The sequence below is a fragment of the Diceros bicornis genome, chromosome 6 (assembly GCF_020826845.1).
Source record: "Diceros bicornis minor isolate mBicDic1 chromosome 6, mDicBic1.mat.cur, whole genome shotgun sequence".
In the NCBI taxonomy this organism is placed as follows: domain Eukaryota; kingdom Metazoa; phylum Chordata; class Mammalia; order Perissodactyla; family Rhinocerotidae; genus Diceros; species Diceros bicornis.
The window spans coordinates 29,287,792-29,307,286 of record NC_080745.1 but is presented as its reverse complement, the minus strand read 5'-3'; the positions used below and the strand labels follow the sequence as shown (position 1 = coordinate 29,307,286).

The following is a 19,495-nucleotide window of genomic DNA, read 5'->3' as shown; positions in this document are numbered from 1 at the left end:
GGAGAGCAAGGGAGAAAAGACACGAAGGCAGCTTACCGTCTCCCTTTCAAACTCGACAACTTCCGTCTCCCACTCCATGGAATCCGTGTCGATGGCCGAGTCGTGGGAGCTGTGGGCCATCAGCTGCCGGAAACGAGCCTCCTTTTCCAACTGTGACTCCATCTGCTCCCTGTGAACAGAAAGAGCCATGGCGACGGCCCCCGGGGAGGCAGAACATCCCACCCAAGTCACAGCTCGGAAACAAGGCAGACCACTCATGGAAGCTCAGCAGGGCTCCTTTCCCCCTCGTACTTCATGCCAGCTTCCCAATAAATCCAGGAGGGTCAAGGTCAAGGCCTCTGGGATATCAATGGGTCTTCACAGTGGTTTTTTGTGTGTGTGTGGGAGGAAGATCGGCCCTGAGCTAACATCTGCCAATCCTCCTCTTTTTTTTTTTTTTTTTTGGCTGAGGAAGACTGGCCCTGGGCTAACATCCATGCCCATCTTCCTCTACTTTATATGGGACGCCGCCACAGCATGCCCTGACAAGCAGTGCGTTGGTGCACACCCAGGATCCGAACCAGCGAACCCTGGGCCGCCGCAGCAGAGCGCGCGCACTTAACCCCTTGTACCACCTGGCCGGCCCCTCATAGTGGTTTTTTAAAAAAGACTCAGAAATTCTTCCCAAATTTATCTACAGGTTTAATGCAATTCCTATGGAAATGCCAGCAAGACTTTTTGTAGATACAGACAAGACTAATCTAAAATTTCTAGAGAAAGGCACAGGGATGAGAATGGTTAAAACAATTCTGAAAATGAAGAACTAACTAGGATGAATTACTCTACTCGATTTTAAGACTTTTTATATGGCTACAGTAATCAAGACTGTGGAACTGCCAGCAAGATAGACACATAGATCAACGGAATAGAATAAAGGATCCAGAGATAGCTCCACAAAGTACAAAAGGTGCAAAAGTAATTCAATGGAAGAGAGACAGTCTTCAACTAATGATGCTGGAACAACTGGACATCATGGCAATGAATCTCGACCTATGCCCCAACCTTAAATAAAAATTAACTCAAAATATATCTCTGACTTAAATGCAAAAGAATAAAACTACAAAACTTTTAGAAAGAAAATATTAGAGAAGATCTTTGAGATCTAGGACTAGGTTAACGCTTCTCAGACATAACACAATACATTAAAAATAAAAATCAATAAATTAGACTTGATCAAAATAAAAAACTTAAGTTCTCAGAAAGATCCAGTTAAGAAGTTGGAAAAAGACTCAGAAACCTTGTACTATCCCCCAGTGACTTGTATGTAAACCTTCTTCCTAAAACCTGGGCCCAGATGACCTTTCCAATTCATCAGTGCCGCCCTTGGGCTCCCGGCACACTCATGACCTACTCTGCGTCCTGTTCAAGTGGACGTGCTCCCAGGTCCACACCCTTGTCTGCGCTGTGCTCTCACTGGCCAGCTCTAGAGTGCTACCCAGCCTCCGGGGCAGAGCTCCACAGCCTCCCTCCCGGGACACAGCCCGCAGCCGCAGCCCCCCTGCACAGCCTGAAGCCCCACATCTAAGGCTCACTGCACTCCTCGCCTCTCTCACCCCCAGGGGCACGTCTGCTGCTTCTGCAGATCGGGGGCTTCGTGGGCAGCAGCACGGACCCCCTCACCAGCATGCAACCGGTTAGAGAATTTAGCAGAGACAAGGTGCAAATACAAATGTGCTGAACGAGCAAACAAATGGAACTCGACTTTCTGAGAAGTTCCAGGCAACTCCAGCCCAATGAAATGCAAAACCTCCTCCCATGCTGGCCTCCGAGGGGCCGGGCTTTGCCTTAGTTTGATTCCATCACTTGCTAGACCCAAGGCGGGTCCCTGGAGAGAGCCTTTACCTTGCCTCTTAACCCCTGAGATTTTCTTTAGTGCATTCAAGCCCCAGAGGTTCTGGGTTTTTATTTAACCAATGAAGCTATTTGTCTTATGTTAGGCGATGTTGTTGAACGGGGAAGAAGGAGAAGCTGTCACTCCCTTCAGAAAGGTGTTGCTTGAGTGTGCGAGGCTCGCACACTCACAAGTGTCTCACTGCCCCTTCACCACTCTATCAGCTTAGGAAGCTTCAAGGATGGATGGAAAGCCACTGCTTCTCGGCTAGAGTTTGGTCCTGGATGCGGTGACAGCTACTGGGTTCTGCCGATTTCTCTTTAAACTTTGATCTTTGTATTTTCAATCCACTGCTTAGGGTTGCCGAGTCTGAAATGACACCCCTGGGAGCAGTGCTGCAACCGAGGGGAGGTTGTCTAACACCCCAATCTCCCCCAAATAGACATCCAAATACCACAGGCAGAGCGGCCAGTCACAACTGCCGTCAAAACACTGCATCAGTCTGTCATCATTTGGTTTGCTGACATATTTGTCTCTCGGGTGGACCCGCCTTTGGTCTGTCTCCTCCTGTGAGCTGTGAGCCCCACAGGTGGGCTTGTTCAGCCGTTTCCCTGATGCCTCCCACGGGCCTGGCCCATAGAGGGCAGGACCCACTCTACTGACTGACAGGGGCAGGCAGAGTGAAGGGACAGACGGCCAGGCCCGCACGTGGGGCTGCCTTGCCCTGGGGGGGAGGGACACCACTCCCCTGGGCATGAGCCCACCCCAGGCAGGCGCCCACCCCAGCATACTTGAGCTCCTTCAGCTCCCGGCTCACGTCGTTCTTCTGTTTGCGAGTGTCGTCCAGGCTGCGCAGGGCCTCGGCCAGCTCGCTCACTGCCCGATCCCGCTCCCGCCTCAGGTTGTCGCAGAGCGTCCTGGCAGAGGGGCAGAGGGCAAGGTCACTGTGAGGGGCAGGGGACAGAGGACTCACGGCCTGCAGTGGACAGCCCTGCAGCCCCCACTCCTGAACACTCCAGGTGCCCGCCTCACCCCCAGATGCCCAGAAGGAGGGCTTTATAGTCTGGAGGTGAGACCACCCAGGCCAGCCCCATCAAGGGTCAGAGGGGACACCGAGGACCCAGGAGAAGAGGCACCACCACAGTTACCGGGCAAGGAGCATCAGGTTCCAAATGTCCGGTGCTCGTCCCACTGCTTCACCCTCAATGTGCCTGGGGTTAATGACCACCTTCCACCTCCAGCCCACCTTGCAGGCCCCTGTGCACCCACCACCTGCCTCATAACTACCCACATGGAGGCCTTTCTAGAGCTGTCCCCCACCCCACAACTAGACTGAGCCTCTCACTCCAACAGGAATCATGCCTCACACATCTCTGCAGCCCTGAGCTCTGTGCAGGTAGAAAGTGCTGGCCTGACAACTCTCTACTAACGGCCCTGTGGCTTCTGGGGCCCCAGCACCACTGCAGCCATTCAGAAAGGAGGTGGGGATAGGTGACCTGGCAGCAAGGGAGTCCGTGTTCCGTGCCACCTACAGAACTACATCCTGTCACTGGCTGGACCCTGGGGCTGGTCCCTACCTCTCCATGGCCCCAAATCCCCCACCACCCTGAATCTTCCTCTCCTGACCAGCCCAAGTGGACATCAGTCTCTCCTCCAAATGGCCACAGGGATCTTTCAGAAACTCTCAATGACCAAGTCCTTACTCACCACCACCACCACCACCACCACCACGGCCTCTCCTGGCTCTACCCCAGCCAAGGATCAAGTCTACACTCTCGGGCTTCCCTATGAAGGCCCTTACAACCTGCCCTCAGGAACCCTGTCAGCTGCCTCTCCTGTGACTCCCCAAGTGCACGACCTGCTTCAGCCACTCCACGTCTGTGCCCTGAGCACACCACACACCTTTGCTCACGACGTTCCCTCAGGCTGCAACACCCGCCCCCTTTCTCCACCTGGAAAAATTCCACTCATGCTTAAGTTCTAGCTTGAATATCATGCTTTCAGGGGAGACCTCCCTCCCCACCCTCCCCAGTGCCGTGCATGCCCCCATCACAGCTCTGACCTTGGCCCTGGAGTTCACCATTCATACATCTCCCTCCCCCACTGCCCTGTCCAATGAAGCTGCCTGTGGCCCCCACAGCACCAGCCCCTCACAGGCATCAACCCGTCTGGGAGCCTCGGAGGCTGCTTCTCTCCCAGGGTCTCCTTGCTCAAGGGACCTAAGATCCTTGCACACAGTAAGCACCCAGTGAATACTGGCTGAAAGCATGCACGTCTGATGTGTTGGTTTCATCAGAAATCCCTCAAGAAAAAGCCTGGCCTTGTGCCACTTCACGGGGTCTCATCTGGACACAGTGCAAGCTCAGACATCCAGGTGCAGTGAAGCGGGAAGAAGAGACACAATGGAAAATTCTAACGCTATGAGGCGAGGCTGGGGCATCACCTTGGGGTGAGATGGGAGGCACCTAGGTCACTCCCACCTTACCTGGACACGTGGCAACGATTCTGACCCTCCCCACAGACCCAGTGCTTCATGGGGAGACCTGAGCCTACACCAGCCCAGGGCCCCACGTACCGGATGCTGTCCCGCTCTGCCACGATCTTGTCCCGCTCCTGGAAGGCCCAGTCCCGCCGGCACTTGGCCACATCCGCCTCCTGGAGGGCTTCCTTCAGCTCCTGGCACAGAGCCTTGCACTGCTTTCGAAGGATTTCAGCCTCCTTGTTGGCTCTCCCAGCGTCCATTGTCACCGTGTCTTTGATCTGGCGGGGGTGAAGGGCAAGCAGAGGAGGAGGTTACTGGGCCTCCTGGGCTGGACGTGCCCTCCCACTGGTGCAGGGGCTGGGGTTCAGCTCTCGGGAGTTGGGTGGAGGGAAACACTGGGATCCCAGCCAGAGCCCAGCCCAGCAGACCCCTGTTGTGCCTGCACCCCCGTCCCCCATAACAACATGCCCCCCTAGCTACACTCAGTCCCTCCTAGGTGAGGGTCCAGTCCAAACTCCCATTGCTGCCAGGGAGCCTGGACCAGAACCCCAGCCCCTCCTCAGCCACGGTCTCGGTGGCCCAGGTGGAATGCCTGCCCTGCAGTGCTTGTTCCAGGGTCCGCCCTGCCACTGACGTGGTTGCTATCTTACAGGGAGCCCACCAGGTCTCTCTAAAGAGCTCTCGTGACAAAATCTAGTGACGGGAGCCCGAATGCAGTGAAGGGTACAGGACTGGTCATAATTCTCAACCCTCTGTGTCTGCAACGCTGGGTTTTACACTTTGGCATACTAAGTTATTTTTAAATCTGAAAATGCACCAGCACTTTAGCTGCTGAAGTCCTGTGTATCCCAGTTCGTTTAAAAAGCTGAAATCTGAAGCATCTGCACGTTGACAACTCCCCAAAGCATCACGTGCTCCGTCAACATTTCAAATCAAACTCTTCGAAGCACTCAGATAGAAGGCTCCCTCTGTGCCTCTGTAACTCCTTAGAGAACACGGGGAAAACAACAAACAACAAAGAATGTCTACTGCAAGAGTCACTCCTATTCTAGCTCAAGGGCTTTCTGAAGAAGCAAAATACAAACAAGGCATGAGACGAACAGATAGTGCTACCTCCTCGCCATGAAGTCTCCCCCTCTGAGCGATTAAGCATAAGGAAGACACACGGAGAACACTTCTGCTGACTCCACAGCTCACTCCATAGTCAGAGACGAAGCCTCTGCTAACCACGCCCAAAAGGATCTCAGAGGATCAGCCAAGAGACGAGGGAGGCAGAGGAAAAGACGTGGAGTCAGCTTACAACTAGCCCTCATCTCTCAAGTATAGAGTCAGAAGGAGCTGGAAAAAAATCTACACAAAGACTACACCTAACTCAAGAGTGACACAGTGGTACACTCTGCTCAGACCTCACATTTCCCAATCGATTCAAATTATTTGTTTTGATTTTTTCCCTGCTTTTACGCAGTCTTGAATGTTTGTTGAGTTTGTTATTCTTTAAAAATCATCGATGATTTTTATTAATCCTGTCAAGAATTTATCATAATAAGTAATAGGTTTAACAATAACATTTTTCTAAATTTACATTTTACTTGGTGTTGTATAATATAATAACAGTTTTATATTTGAAACGTGTTAACATATGGTTTCACTGAAAGGTTTTTCCATTTTGCTCTGGATAATCACCTCAAGCCGAGGGCCACAGGTGGAGACACGAGAGGCCAGTACTGAGGAATTAGACAGCTTCCCCCTCCCTCCACTTTCCCCTTCCTTCCCACTAGGCCCCCATCATTGTTGGTCTCCAAAATGAATCCATCCCCAAAATACTGTTTCTTTATGAGAAACACAAGAAGTACAATACTTAGTTTTATTGGGCAAGGACAGGAGGAATGAGCTATCTTGAAAGGGGCAGTAGAATTTGGGAGCTGAGTCCCTTTGTCCAATCCCCTGATTTACTGATGAGGAACCTCAGGGTCCAGGAAGTGACTGCTCCAGGTCCCATCCATTGGTGGGAGCTGAACCCAGATCCCAGGTCTCCAGACTCTGGCTCCAGTGCTCCTTGCTCTATACTGTGCTGTCCCCAACATCAGATCTTAGTCTGCAAAGGCACCACCCAAGATCTTCTGCCTGCCCTGGGTGATCTTGGGGCCACAGGCTCGGGAAGAGATGGGCTGGTTTTCAAGAAACACTTGCCTGGCTCAGGCCTGGGGCCAACAAGGCAGGCTCATGGGCTGCAACTCAGCCTCCTGCAGGGGCACAGCCCTTGCCAGGGTCCTAGGGACTCCTGTCTCTTCTATTTGGCCAACATCTCCCAGCATCTAAGTTCTTGAAACGGCCCCCTGCTCGTCTGCCTTGTCCTCTATCACCAGTAGTACTTCCTCCTCTCACACGCTGATCCCTCTCTGTCCACCAGCGCTGTCCACCACTCAGCTCCTCAAGTAGGACTCAAAGTCACAGATGCAAGTGCATTCAGGGGCAGCAGGAAGGCCACTGCCAGCCAGAGTGACCAAGCTGGCCTTGCTAATGGGACTCGGGCTCCATCAGAGGGGCCTGTCTTGGGAAGCAACATATTATCTGGAAAAACCTCTGTCACAAGCAGCAGCGCCCACAGCGTCCCAGTGGCAGGGACCAGCTGCCCCAGGCAGTTGCTCCATCCTCCTGAAGGCAGTGACCCTTTACTGGACTCAGTCAGCCAATGGCCAGAGGCTGGGACAGCGGCCCTTGTGAGGGAAGCTCCCCTGGACTCGCCCACTCTGGGAGGTGAGAAGCAGGAGAGAGGGCTGAGCCGACCTGGCGTCCAGAGCAAGGCAAAGACTCTGACAGGCCCCCCAGCTGCCCTCTCTTTGTCACAATCCACTCGGGAGAAGAGGGCAGAAAGAGAGGGAGAAGAGGACAGGGAGAGAGAAGGGGGGGTAACCAAAAGGGAGGTGCAAAGGGAAGGGAAGAGAGCATAGGAAAGTCACAGCTTGCCAGAAAGAAAAAGAACCACTCCCTCAGCTGAGCAGAATGGAGACAGTTCTGAGATCGGGGAGCTAGCCTGGCTGGAAGGCCCACCTCAGCCGGTGGCTGCTGGAGAAGGGTGGGGTCCATCTCCAGGGGCCTCGCCAGAGCCAGGATGGCTCAGGCCATAGACCTGGCCTCCTCTGGTCAGGTGGGGAGTGGACTTGTCCGAGAAGCCAGACAAACTAAAGGAGGAGCTGAGGGTTTCAGTTTTGGAAGCTGCCAGGGTTGGGGCAGAGGTTCTCCTCTCCTGCCCACTGACTCAGAATGGTGCCTAGAAAAGATACCTGCCTCAGCTGGTGGGCAGACTTGACACCCAGCCAGTGTCCCCTGCGAAGGCCCAGGAACCCGGCACATGTGAGTGCTGGGAGCGGGGGACAGACTGCCACCAGATGCTAGCCCCGCAGGGAAGTCGGAGTTCTTCACTCTTCTCTGTGCTTTCCACATTCCTACAAAGAGCACAGTCAACCTCTGTCATCTCAAAACCCCTCCAGTGGGCTGCTGTCCTACCACGGGCTCACCTTCTGTGTGTTCAACACACAGTCCTTGACTCTTTAGTTTGGTGACTGACTCAGTCATTTTCAAAGTTTTCTTCATCACCATTTTGTTTTCCTTATTTGATGTCAACACTTTTCCCAACAGATTTCCTAACATTTTTCCCAAGCTCTCAGATACCAGAATGTGAACACGAGGTGATGGTTTCTCTAGGACAATTACCAAGTTCTAACATATTATCTTTGCTTATTGACAATTCCTTCATCAGGGTCTTTCAAAAATTTTGTCAGAGTAAACATTCCTTTTCACAATACCTTTCATCTTGATGGTCTGGAGAAGTCTCACTCCCTTTGAAATTACCATTATTTGGCCCAATTTTGCCTACAAAAACAATTTCATAGGGTTCGCCCTAATCCTAACAGGGTATTAAGCTTCAGATGGGCATAACAATAATCTTAATAATAAAGACTCAAATCATTCCTAAGTGTTTTTTCAATATTAAATCATTTAATTGTCACAACCACTCTGTGAGGAGATGTTCTCATTTTCAGTTGGAAGGTGAGGAAACCGAGGCCCAGAGAGGCAGGAGAGGTAAGAGGTCACATGACTGAGGAGGTCCACTCTCTAAGCACAGGGCCCGTGTCCCTTGCATTCCCAGCTCCTAGCACTGCCTGGGCATAATGAGGCATCACTGCCCGCAGAAAGACTCACAAGGGCCCGGCCGCCCCTCGGGCATCAGCCCCACCTCATGCTCAGTCCAGAGGGCTCTGGCTGCAACAACTCAACGCTCATCGCCATCCCTCGTCCATTTGTCTGACCTTTAATACCTTGCTTTTTGCTTCTCACAGACCAATTTTAAAGCCTGCATTCTAACTGACCTTCACAGAAAAGCAGAATGGAGAGGCATAAACAGAGAACTAATTCAATGGGGAAAAAAGTCTGCTCTGATCAAGTTCACAGCTCTTAACAGAGCCACAACACTGACCAACAGGATGGAAGGGAATCTCAAATGGGGGAGTCCATGGGCCCCTCCAAGCCCCAGCAGGGCCCACCTGGACTTGGGGGTGAGACGTGTCAGGGATGAGGCCGAGGTAGGAAAGACGCAGAGAATCCACACTGATCACTCAGGAGTCAAGCTGGGTGGCGCATTTCGAATGCCACTGAACCCAGTCCTCCTGACCCTGGAGACATGTCCCCAGAGAGCAAGGCTTTAGAAGGGCCTCAGGCTCAGCCTCATATACCACTTTCACAGCAGGGGCCTGACTGCCCCTTTAAAGAGCAGACTCCTCAGATGTTGGAGGAAAAGAACCCCTGAGGGTGCTCTTCCAGACTCATAAGGCCAAAGGTATCTACAGCTTTGGGAACTTGGGGTCTTGCTTCTTAATGAGCAAGTCCTTGAGGTGTCAGCTGACTTTCAGCACAAGACTGATCTACAGGGACTGGCCTGGTGGCGTAGTGGTTAAGTGCGCGCACTCCACTTCGGCAGCCCCGGGTTCACAGGTTCGGATCCTGTGCGTGCACCGATGCATTGCTTGTCAAGCCATGTAGTGGCGACGTCCCATGTAAAGTAGAGGAAGGTGGGCATGGATGTTAGCCCAGGGCCAATCTTCCTCAGCAAAAAGAGAAGGATTGGCATCAGATATTAGCTCAGGGCTAATCTTCCTCACAAAAACAAATAAACAAAAGACTGATCTACAACCACTGAACCACAGGTTTGGGCATGACAGTGTGTGTGTGTGGGGCACACGTGTGTCTGTGCACGTCATCTGACTTTCTTCCTGCACTGTGAGCTCAGATGCCCGGGGCCACAGCTGGACCTCCCCATGCGTCCCCAGTAGCCCAGACTGGAGCTGGGCCCTGAGCGTGAGCTCAGCAGTCAGCCGGGCAGTGTCCAATAACCCTGCCAGCACGCAGGCCTAAGACGAGCCGCTCTTGGCTCAGAGTCAGGAGGAGGCTGCTGGTTGGGACACCAGGGGCTCTGCAGCCCTTCCTCGCCCGCCGCTTCCCCAGACCTGGGAAGCCGGCCGCCCGGCTGCCCACCTGTCGCAACACCTCCATCTCCTCGCTGGCCGCCTTCTTCTCAGACGTGCTGCTCTTGAGCTTGGACTCGGCCAGCTCCACCTCGGTCTGCAGCTTGTCCAGCTCCGAGATGACCTGGTCGCGCTCGCTCATGATCAGCTTGTACTCGCTGTACACCGCGTCCCGCTCCTCCTTATACTTCTCCGACTCCTTGGCAGTTTTCGCCTGGGTGGTCCTCAGCTCCGTCAGCTCCGACTGCAGCAGCTCCATCTCCCACTGCAGGTCCTTGTTCTGGGCCGTGGCCTTGTTCAGCTCATGGTGGATCGCCTCGAACCTGGGGGACAAAGGCAGCCAGGACACGGGGGTGGGGACCTGCCCGGTCAGCTCTGCTGTGCTGGACACTCAAGCATGAAGTTTCAAGTGAGGTCGTTCTCTGCGCCCCAGAGAGAGAAAAGTCACCGAGTTCCAGTTCCCCTGGACCTGGAGTTTTTCTCAGCCTTTTACAACTACCAGAGTTGAACTGAGGACTTCATGCCCTTGCTCTACTAGAAATAATGGGGTATTTCTTCCACAGTCAAGCTACATTATTAAAAAAAGTAAAACAAAACAATATTAGAATCACAGCATATGAGAGATAAAGTGGCTTTAACAATCTTTTAGTCCGACCACCTTATTTACAGATGGAGAGGACAAGGCCTTACAACGTAGGCGACTGGCCCTAAGTCACCAGGCTAGTGTGAGAGCACCCAGCTCCTTCCAGGCCAGGAGGCACCTTCCACGCAGGCAACCCTGCAAACAAGAGCCTGCAGCTCTAGAGCAGCATTTCTGAAAAGGGTGTTCCTTAGAACATCAGTCCTGCACAGAGCTCCATTAAAACTGTGTTCTCTGCTGCTTATGCTTGGGAAACGCTGCATTCTGTGTCCCCCTTTTGGAAAGGCCAGGGCGCGGCATCCGAGTGAAGGCTCTAAGAAGCCTCACAAGGCAGACCCCTGTCTGTGTGCAACCCAGCAAGTTCCAAACCGTTTTATATCCAGAAAACACTTTTCATATGAAACCGATGAACGCTCCAGAGAACTGGTGTCTCACAGGAATGTACGTTATAAAACACTGTTTGAGGGCAGCAGTCACATCCCTACAGGTTGTATACCTTAATAAAAAATGAAATTTTAGGGCCGGCCCCGTGGCTTAGCGGTTAAGTGCGCGTGCTCCGCGACTGGCGGCCCTGGTTCGGATCCCGGGCGTGCACCGACGCACCGCTTCTCCAGACATGCTGAGGCCGCATCCCACATACAGCAACTAGAAGGGTGTGCAGCTATGACATACAACTATCTACTGGGGCTTTGGGGGGAAAAATAAATAAATAAAATTATTTAAAAAAAAATGAAATTTTAGAACAACGCCTAGGACAATTAACTTTCCTATTTGCTAGGTGGGTGACTGACAAAGGGGAGAGGCTCGCGGGGGGACCTAAGAAACAGGGTGGTCAGAACACACCAGAGTTGTTCAGATGGGAGAAAGCACAACTCCCAAGACACACTGAGTGTCAAGAAAATGTTTCCTGGAGATAAGTATTTTTTGACAGAAAAGGCAAAATCCCTTGTGCTGTTTTTACCCTCCCCACCCCTGAAATGGTTGGGAGCCTTGCAGATACCTACAAGCCCACAAGGGAGAGTGGCCCCAGGGCAGGGAAGATCCGTTTGGGCCTCTGGTGATTCTCTGAGCCTGAGACAGGCTGGCTCTGCTCCCGCCCACCGCAGCCTCAGCTCCTACCTCCTCAAGGAGAGAGCGCACTGGTGCTGCAGCTGGATGGCCGTGTCCCTCTGCTGGGTCAGCATTTCCGTCTGCTTCAGCAGGCGCTGGTTCTCCTCCTCCAGCTGCTCCAGGCGGCTCAGGTCCGAGCTGTGGATGGCGACTTTCTCGCTGTACCGCTTCCGCAGGGCATCATAGTCCTTCTTAACCACCTCCAGCTTGTCCAGGGCCGTGTCGTACAGCTTGTTGAGAATTTCTGATGACCCGTTGTGCTTCAACACCTGGGGACCAGAGGGTCACACTTACCAAGGCTCTGAGGGTAGGAGGAAGGACAGACTCATCACTCTCACTTCCATCTGTCTGGCGGATGGACTGTTGATAAGGGAGGGGAGGCCACAACCTCTGGCCTTCGGGAGCCTCAGGTCTGATTCCACAGGTCCTGCAGTCACACTCGGTCGATTCACTCACTCACACATATTTCTTAAGTAGTGTGCAGAAAAGCGTTGTCAAAGCAGGCCTGACACTTCTATCCTTAGAAGGGCCTGTTTCCAAATTGACCCTCGGTGGTGTCTGGGAACCTGAATGGCAAACAGTTCCCTACACTGATATAAAACTTCCCAAAGTGATAAGACGGGCTCCCAGGGCCCAGACTGAGCAACGGTGTGGCTTAGGTTGAGCACCTGCTTCCTTCTGGGAGTCTGGAAATTCAGGACATGCTAGGCAGAGGGAGCCCACGTGGCCAGCCCCCAGGAGAAACCCTGGGCAGGGAGTATCTCATGAGCTTCTCTGGCAAAGACACTTCCTGCGTGTTGTCATGATTCATGCTGGGGATCTAAGCGTCTTGTGTGATACCACAGGGGAGGACACGTGGAAACTTCCACCTGGTCTCCTCCGGACTTCACCCCACACTCCTCTTCCCTTTGCTGACTTTGCTTTGTGCCCTTTCACTGAAATAAATTTTAGCTGTGAGTATGATTATATACTGAGCCTTGTGAGTCCCCCTAACAAATCACCAAACTTGGGGGTGGTGTTGAAGACCTCCAGCACAAGTCCCTAACACATCCTAGTACTGTTCTAGATGCTGGTGATGCTAGATGACAGGACACACAGAGACTTGTGGACCTTTTATCCTGATAGGAGGATACAACATACATAGACAGAGAGAGACAAGTAGGCGGTAGAGAGGGAGAGCGACCAAATGAAAGAACTTCAGAGCATAATAAGGGCTATCAGGAAAATAGAGTAGAAGGCTGTAAGAGAGGCTCACGCCTGAGGAGGTTCTCTGAGTAGCTGACTTCTAAGCTTGGATGCAAATGAAGGGCAGCAGCCCAGAGCACACCCGGCAGAGGGGAGAGCAGGTGCAAAGGCCCTGGGACAGGAACCACCAGCCATGTTCTGGCACAAAGAGAAAGGCAGGGCAGAGTGACTGGAGCCCAGTGAATGAGGAGGAGTGGGTTCAAAAGCAGGCTGGAGAAGTGGGCACAGCACCAAGGCTCACAGTGGAGACTGCCTCCTGAGTGGAACGGGAACCGTGGAAGGGTTTTAAGCAAGAAAGCGTTCTACTCTGAATTACAGGAACTAAGTTCACTCGGGGTACTGTTCTAGAGAATAAAAAACAAGCTGAGTTAAGAGGTTGTCAGGGGCCTGCTGACTTCTGCTAAGCACCTCAGGGGATCTGGGCCCTTGGGTGGGTCACTCCACATCTCTGGGTTTCAGTTTCCTTATTCCTCAATAATAGGACTGAACCAGAAAAGCTTGCTTAGCCGTTCCAGCTCCCACAGTCCAGGAACCACCTGGCTGGTTCAGCCTGGACCCTGAGTTATCAGAAGATCTTTGCAGCCCAGAGAACCAGAACCCAGGGCTGTTGAATATTCCCCTTGGAAGAGGGGGTTAGCCATCAATAAATACGATTAACACGAAAAGCCAAAGAAGAGCTAATTTAAAAATCAGATTCATAGAGACAGAGCAAGTGAGTTGTTCCTCTAAGACTGAAGCATTAGCTCCTAGGACTGCAGACTACTGGACAGGAAGGGCATCAGAAATCACCTTATTCGGGGCTTTCAGTCTTTTTCCTTTTCCTTTTCTTTCTTTCTTTTTTTTTTTTTTAAAGCAAAACTCTTTCCTTCAAAGGAAATCTTGCAAGGACACCAAAATATGCAACTCATTTAAAAAAGCGGCATAGGTTCCTTAGGCAATTAAAATCTTCACTGTTTTGTAAAAATGCTTCACTGTTGCAGATCCTGACGGCACACTGAGAAAGTCAGAAAACCACTGAGCCCCACTCTATCATTTAAAGTCTTTAAAAAAAAAAAAAAAAGAATATCTTCAAACACAGAAAAGCATAGCAGATAACGTAACAAAATTTTAAGTACCCACCACTTAGCTCTAATCTTAATATCTCATCACGTCTCAGATTGCTCTTCAAAGAAATAAAACATTACATGTGTTGCTAAAGCCCCCAATATACCCTTCTCTTATCCAGCACACCTCTCGTCCTCTCCAGAATTAATCGCTTCCCTAAATTTGCTGCCATCCATCTGCATGCAAAATATTGTATTCACACTATTTATGTATTTTACAAAAATTTCTAAAGGTATCACGCTATATGTACGTCTTTTTCATCAATGCTGCTTCTGAGATTTAGTCAAGTGACGCAGGTAGTATGTCACTGTGTGGATACGCCACACCTTCTCCTTTTTCCAATGGATGGACGTCGACCCTGTCTCTGTGTTTTTGCTGTTACAAATAACACTGCTGGGAACACTGCTGTCCACCACTCCTCTCCACACCTGGGAGAGTCTTCTCTAGGGGATACCTAGAAGCAGAGTGGCTAAGTGGTGGGATGTGGATGGACTCTTTCACACGTACTGGACAGTATGAAATTGCTCTCCAAAGTGCTTGTACCCGTTTATATCCCACCAGCCATGGGCAGGAGTTCTGCGAGTTACTGTCATCAACACATCCTCACCAAGATTTCATACGGTCAGATTATTCTTTTAATTTTGAATTGTGGTAAAATACACATAACATAAAACTGTCTTCACCATTTTTAACATATTTAAGTGTACATTTCAGTAGTGTTACATATATTCACACTGCTGTGCAACCAATCTCCAGCACTTTTCCATCTTGCAAAACTGAAAGTCTTCCATTAACAACTCCCCATTCCCCCTCCCCAGCCCCTGGCAACCACCCTTCCACTTTCTGCTTCTCTGATCTGACTCCTCTACGTACCTCACATAAATGGAATCACATGGTATTTATCTTTTGGTGACTGTCATTTCATTTAGCACAATGTCCTCCAGGTTCATCCATGCTGCAGTACGAGACAAGATTTCCTTCCTTTTTTAATACTCCATTGTATCATGTACCACACTTTGTTTATCCATTCATTCGCTGAAGGACACTTGGGTTGTTTCTACCTCCTGGCTATTGTGAAATGGTCAGATTGTTTTCAAGTATTGCCAATCTCATGGACAAAAAATAAGATCTTTTTAACTTGCATTCCCGATTACTAGAAAGATGGAGCAGCTCTCCTTAGGTTTACTGACTGTACACATTTTCTCTTCTACGGATCTCCTGTCCATAGCTTTTGACTTTCCTTCCCTCCCTCCTTCCCCACCTGCCCTTTTCTCTCTCTCTTCCCTTCTTTCTGTAGGACTTATTTTTAAATTCCAGGTACTAATCCTTTCCTATTTATATTTATTACAAATATCTTCTCCCAATATGTGACTTTTAAATTTTCTTGCAGTGTCTTTTGTTAAACTGAAGTTTCACATTTTAATATAGTAAAATCTATCCATCATTTCCTTTATAGCTTGCGCTTTGGTTGTTTCATTTAAGTAGTTCTTTCCTTCCTACTCTGAGATCACAAAGACAGTCTATTATTTTTTCTAAAAAGTGTTAGTTTTACTTTTCACATTTAAACCTTTAAACGACTTGGAGTCTATTTTTGTGTATGGTGTGAGATAGAGATATAACATGATTCTTTTCCATAAATCAGGACACAAATGAGAACTGGGCTCCTCAGTGATGGACAAACTGAGGACACCTGACTTCATCCAGGTGCAGTCGATGGGGGCTGGAGGACCCGAGGACGCCAACTGATGCTGTGCCCACCACTGAGAGGTGGGAAGGGCATCCCACAGGACGTGTGACCACTCACACCCAGGACACACAGAGCTCTCCTGACCTGGGGCAACCAGCGCCCTCTATGCACATCTGGAAAAGGTCCAGCTTCTACACTGGATTGCCCTGACTCGGCGGCAGCACCTCAGTCCAATTAAAAACCGCCTCCAATGTTTTACTCTCTAAACATCCCCTAAGCCAGGTGAGAACCCCACTGGCTCCAAAGGAGTCAAGCGGTTTATTGCAGAACAAGGCACTGCTGCCATTCTCTGAGTCTCCCACAAGGTGGCAGCTCTGGGTAGACCAGCCAAACGCTCTGCTGTTGTCCCGCCTTCTAAGTTTTATTAAGCAACAAATTTTAAAGGTGGCCTTAAAATGATGCAAACAAAGACCTTGGGGTCTTTGTTGGGGGCCTTGGCCCAGCAGAGCCCACCTTAACCGGTCTACAATAGAATCTGGAGTTTACACCATGGCTTGGCCTTTCTTCATTGGGAAATAGTCCCCAAAATGCCCTAATGGTGGGAGCTTGGAGTAGGGCCAGCACGACAACCCAGAGACAATTCAGGGCAGAGTGACCGGCTGCCAGGATGGGTCACAAGTTCCCAGTGAGATGGGGTCGGTCAGGGAAAAAACCAGAGCAGACCCAGGGATCCTTTCTGATGCTCAATCCAGCTCTGATAACATGATGGGATCCTGGGTCAGAACAGACCCTGGGGAGATGAGGCTGCTACCCGTGCTGTTTTGGCCATGGCTCCACCCATTCCACAGGTGAAAATTCTGTACGAAAAGCTCTTGCTTATTATGAGCTGAAATCCACCTTCCTCAACTCCCAACCTCTCCTCCTCATTCTAGCCCTAGGGTCACACAGAATAATCCTTTCCTACAGGACAGCATCCAGATATCCAAAGAGGCTCACAGGCCCCCAACACTTCTCAACTTTTTTCTACAAGCAGAATCATGCCTGTGCTTATGTAATCAAAAGCCTCTGACGACGTTTGGGAAATTTAACTCTCTAGAGTTAGGTCCAGAGGATTTGAAAAACCATCCTATTAGTCTAGAATTTTCCCTTTTTATCATTAGAAGATTATGTACTTCGTAGATAGTTACACATACACACACAGTCAAATGTTTAGCTTCCCAGCTAAGGCTAATGAAAGTCCAAGTGAGAGAGAGAATATTTAAATTTGGCCCAGAATTCTAAAATGAGAAAGGCAGTAAATTCTCGTCTCAGGCAGGCAGCAGTCTTTAGAGATGACTCCCCTCTGGCCCGTGAAGAGGCGGTGTAAGTGGCCCAAGGAAGGCACAAAGCCAGGGTCTAGTCCATCCACACAGCAAGACGGCCAGGGCCCGAGCTGCTCCCCGCAGGGAGGCCAACCAGAGAGCTGCCCTCATCCCTCCTCCACACTTGCTGGAAACACTCGTCCTCTCTAGGCTTCTCCGTGAGGCATGCCCTTCAGAGACTAAGACCTCCTTCCTGAGACATCTGGGAAAAGAAGTCAACTTTCACGAATCACCAAAGAAAAAAGTATATTTAAAGACAGGGGACAAGGCCAGAAGGAGGAGAGAAAAGTCTCCTGGGACCTCATAAGTTTCCCAAATAAATTGGCAGAACCTATAAAAAAAGAAAAGCATTGCTTTGAACCCAGCAATTGTACCTCTTAAGAATTAAACCTTAGAAAACATCCACAAAGGAACATAAGGATATACGTAAGTATGCCCACCAAAAAATTATTTGTAATAGGAAAATAGGTAGACAGACAACCAAGCTTCTCAACACACAGAATGAGGTTAAAAAATTACTGAGAGCTAAACTATGAGATATCTTGTTGGATGTTGCAAATGTACAGAAAATATAAGACTCATGACATATTGTAGAGTGAAAAAAAACAAGGCAGGTGGCAGAAAATAAAAATAAAACTTTGTGTATTAAGTCTGACATTAAACAATGTCTACAAAACTACATCCCAAGTGGGCCAGAGGTCAGTCATCTCTAGGGAGTAATACTGGGCTGGCGTGGGGGTGGGTGACTTCACTGTTGTTTGAAGTTTTTTTCTTTTTTAACCAAAGAATATGCATTATTGTAGTAAAGAAAGAAGATGCAAAAACACCCTCTACAGTGCTCCCCCAACCAAGGCTTGGCAATCTTGGCCCAGGATCTCTCGGGCATTTCTGACACAACCCAGAAGAATCCAGATAGCGCATTCTGACTGAGGTACCCCAGAGATGGAATCGCCATGCTGCAACCCTCCCCACACACAGACACACGCAAACCACCTGTCTGTTGCTCTCCAGTGGGAGAGGCCCCTGGGCCCCAGGCCCAGGCGCCCCTCCCACCCAGGGCTGCCTCATTTGCTCGGAGATAAATCATGCAGAGGGCTGGGGAGCCCCACAAATCCCTCAAGCAAACATTCAAGTCAAACAGCACCATTTACCCTGCAAGGGCCTCTTCAAGTTAACAAGGCGTGGGAGGAACCAGGCAACAAAACCGGCCTTGTCCAACCAGGTCAACCTTTGCCCTCAAGGCCCTGTGGGGACGAAACCTGCGGCCACCCCCGTGTCTCCTGCTTCCTCTGCTGCTGGCCTACCCAAGACCTGAGCTGTCCAGAGCCTGGGCACCTACCCCAGACCTGGGGAAGGTGAGAAGGCCCCGGCCCGGGAAAGCAGGTGGCCCTGGCAGCTCAGAGATGCACCCTCATGCCCCCCGCCCCCCGCAGCAGCTGGGCCTCCTCTCTCAGTGGGGTCCCAAGGTGGCACTTGAACCGGTTCAGCTGAACAGAATTGGGGAAACTCATTGACCACTGTAATAAACTACCCCCTCAAAGGGTCACAGCTGTAGGAAAAGAAAGGAGACAAGGAATGGGATGGTGGGGTGGGGGAGAAAAGCTTCCTGTGTCATTTGCGGGGAGAACAGGAAGGGGGGGTGGGAGGGGTTAATCTTAGTCTGGATGTTTGTACAAGCTGTGCAAGTCTTAAGGAAAGTCAGAGAATGGGAGGCAATGAAACTTTATGCCTAATGAGAGAAGACTTTTTTTTTATGACAAGGGGATAACTGGAGTCTTTGTTTTGAGATATAATTCACATACCATACAATTCAACCTTTACAGTGCACAATTCAGTGGTTTTTGGTATATTCACAAGGTTGTGAATCCACAAGATTGTGCAGCAACCACCACTATCTAATTCCAGAACATTTGCATCACCACAAAAAACATCTGTACCCATGAGCAGTCCCTCTCCACCCTCCCATCCCCTCTGCCCCAGGCAACCACTCATCTTTCTGTCTCTATGGATTTCCCTGTTCTGGACATTTCACATAAATGGAATCATATAATACGTGGTCTTTTGTGTCTGGCTTCTTTCACTTAGCATAATGTTTCCAAGGTTCATCCTCATTGTAGCAGGTATCAGTACTTCATTCCTTTTTATGCTGAATAATATTCTATCGTATGGAACATACCACATTTTATTCGTCCATTCATCAGTTGATGGACATGTGGGTTATTCCCACTTTTTGGCTGTTATGAATAATGCCGCTAAGAACGTTCACATGAGAAGTTTTTGTGTGGATGTACGTTTTCAATTCTCTTGGGTATAAACCTAGGAGTGGAACTTGCTGGGTCATCTGGTACAATGTTTAACAATCTGAGGGACTGCCAGACTGTTTTCCAGTGACTGCACCATTTACACTCCCACCAGCAGCGTATGAGGGCTGTGACTACTCCACATCCTCAACGAGGGCTGATTTTAATTCAGCC

General features: G+C 50.2%; 1 protein-coding gene across 2 annotated transcripts in view; it reads right to left on the bottom strand.

Moving 5' to 3' along the window:
• Positions 1–19,495, bottom strand: part of DLG5 (discs large MAGUK scaffold protein 5) — a 126,876-nt gene that overhangs the window by 36,745 nt on the left and 70,636 nt on the right. For both annotated transcript variants that reach the window (XM_058543107.1, XM_058543108.1), the window contains exons 6-10: positions 11,634–11,893; positions 9,885–10,197; positions 4,446–4,630; positions 2,662–2,787; positions 37–169 (exon numbers count right to left, since the gene is read on the bottom strand). In XM_058543107.1, the coding sequence (XP_058399090.1) occupies positions 37–169; positions 2,662–2,787; positions 4,446–4,630; positions 9,885–10,197; positions 11,634–11,893 (1,017 nt within the window). The remainder of the gene's footprint in view (positions 1–36; positions 170–2,661; positions 2,788–4,445; positions 4,631–9,884; positions 10,198–11,633; positions 11,894–19,495) is intronic.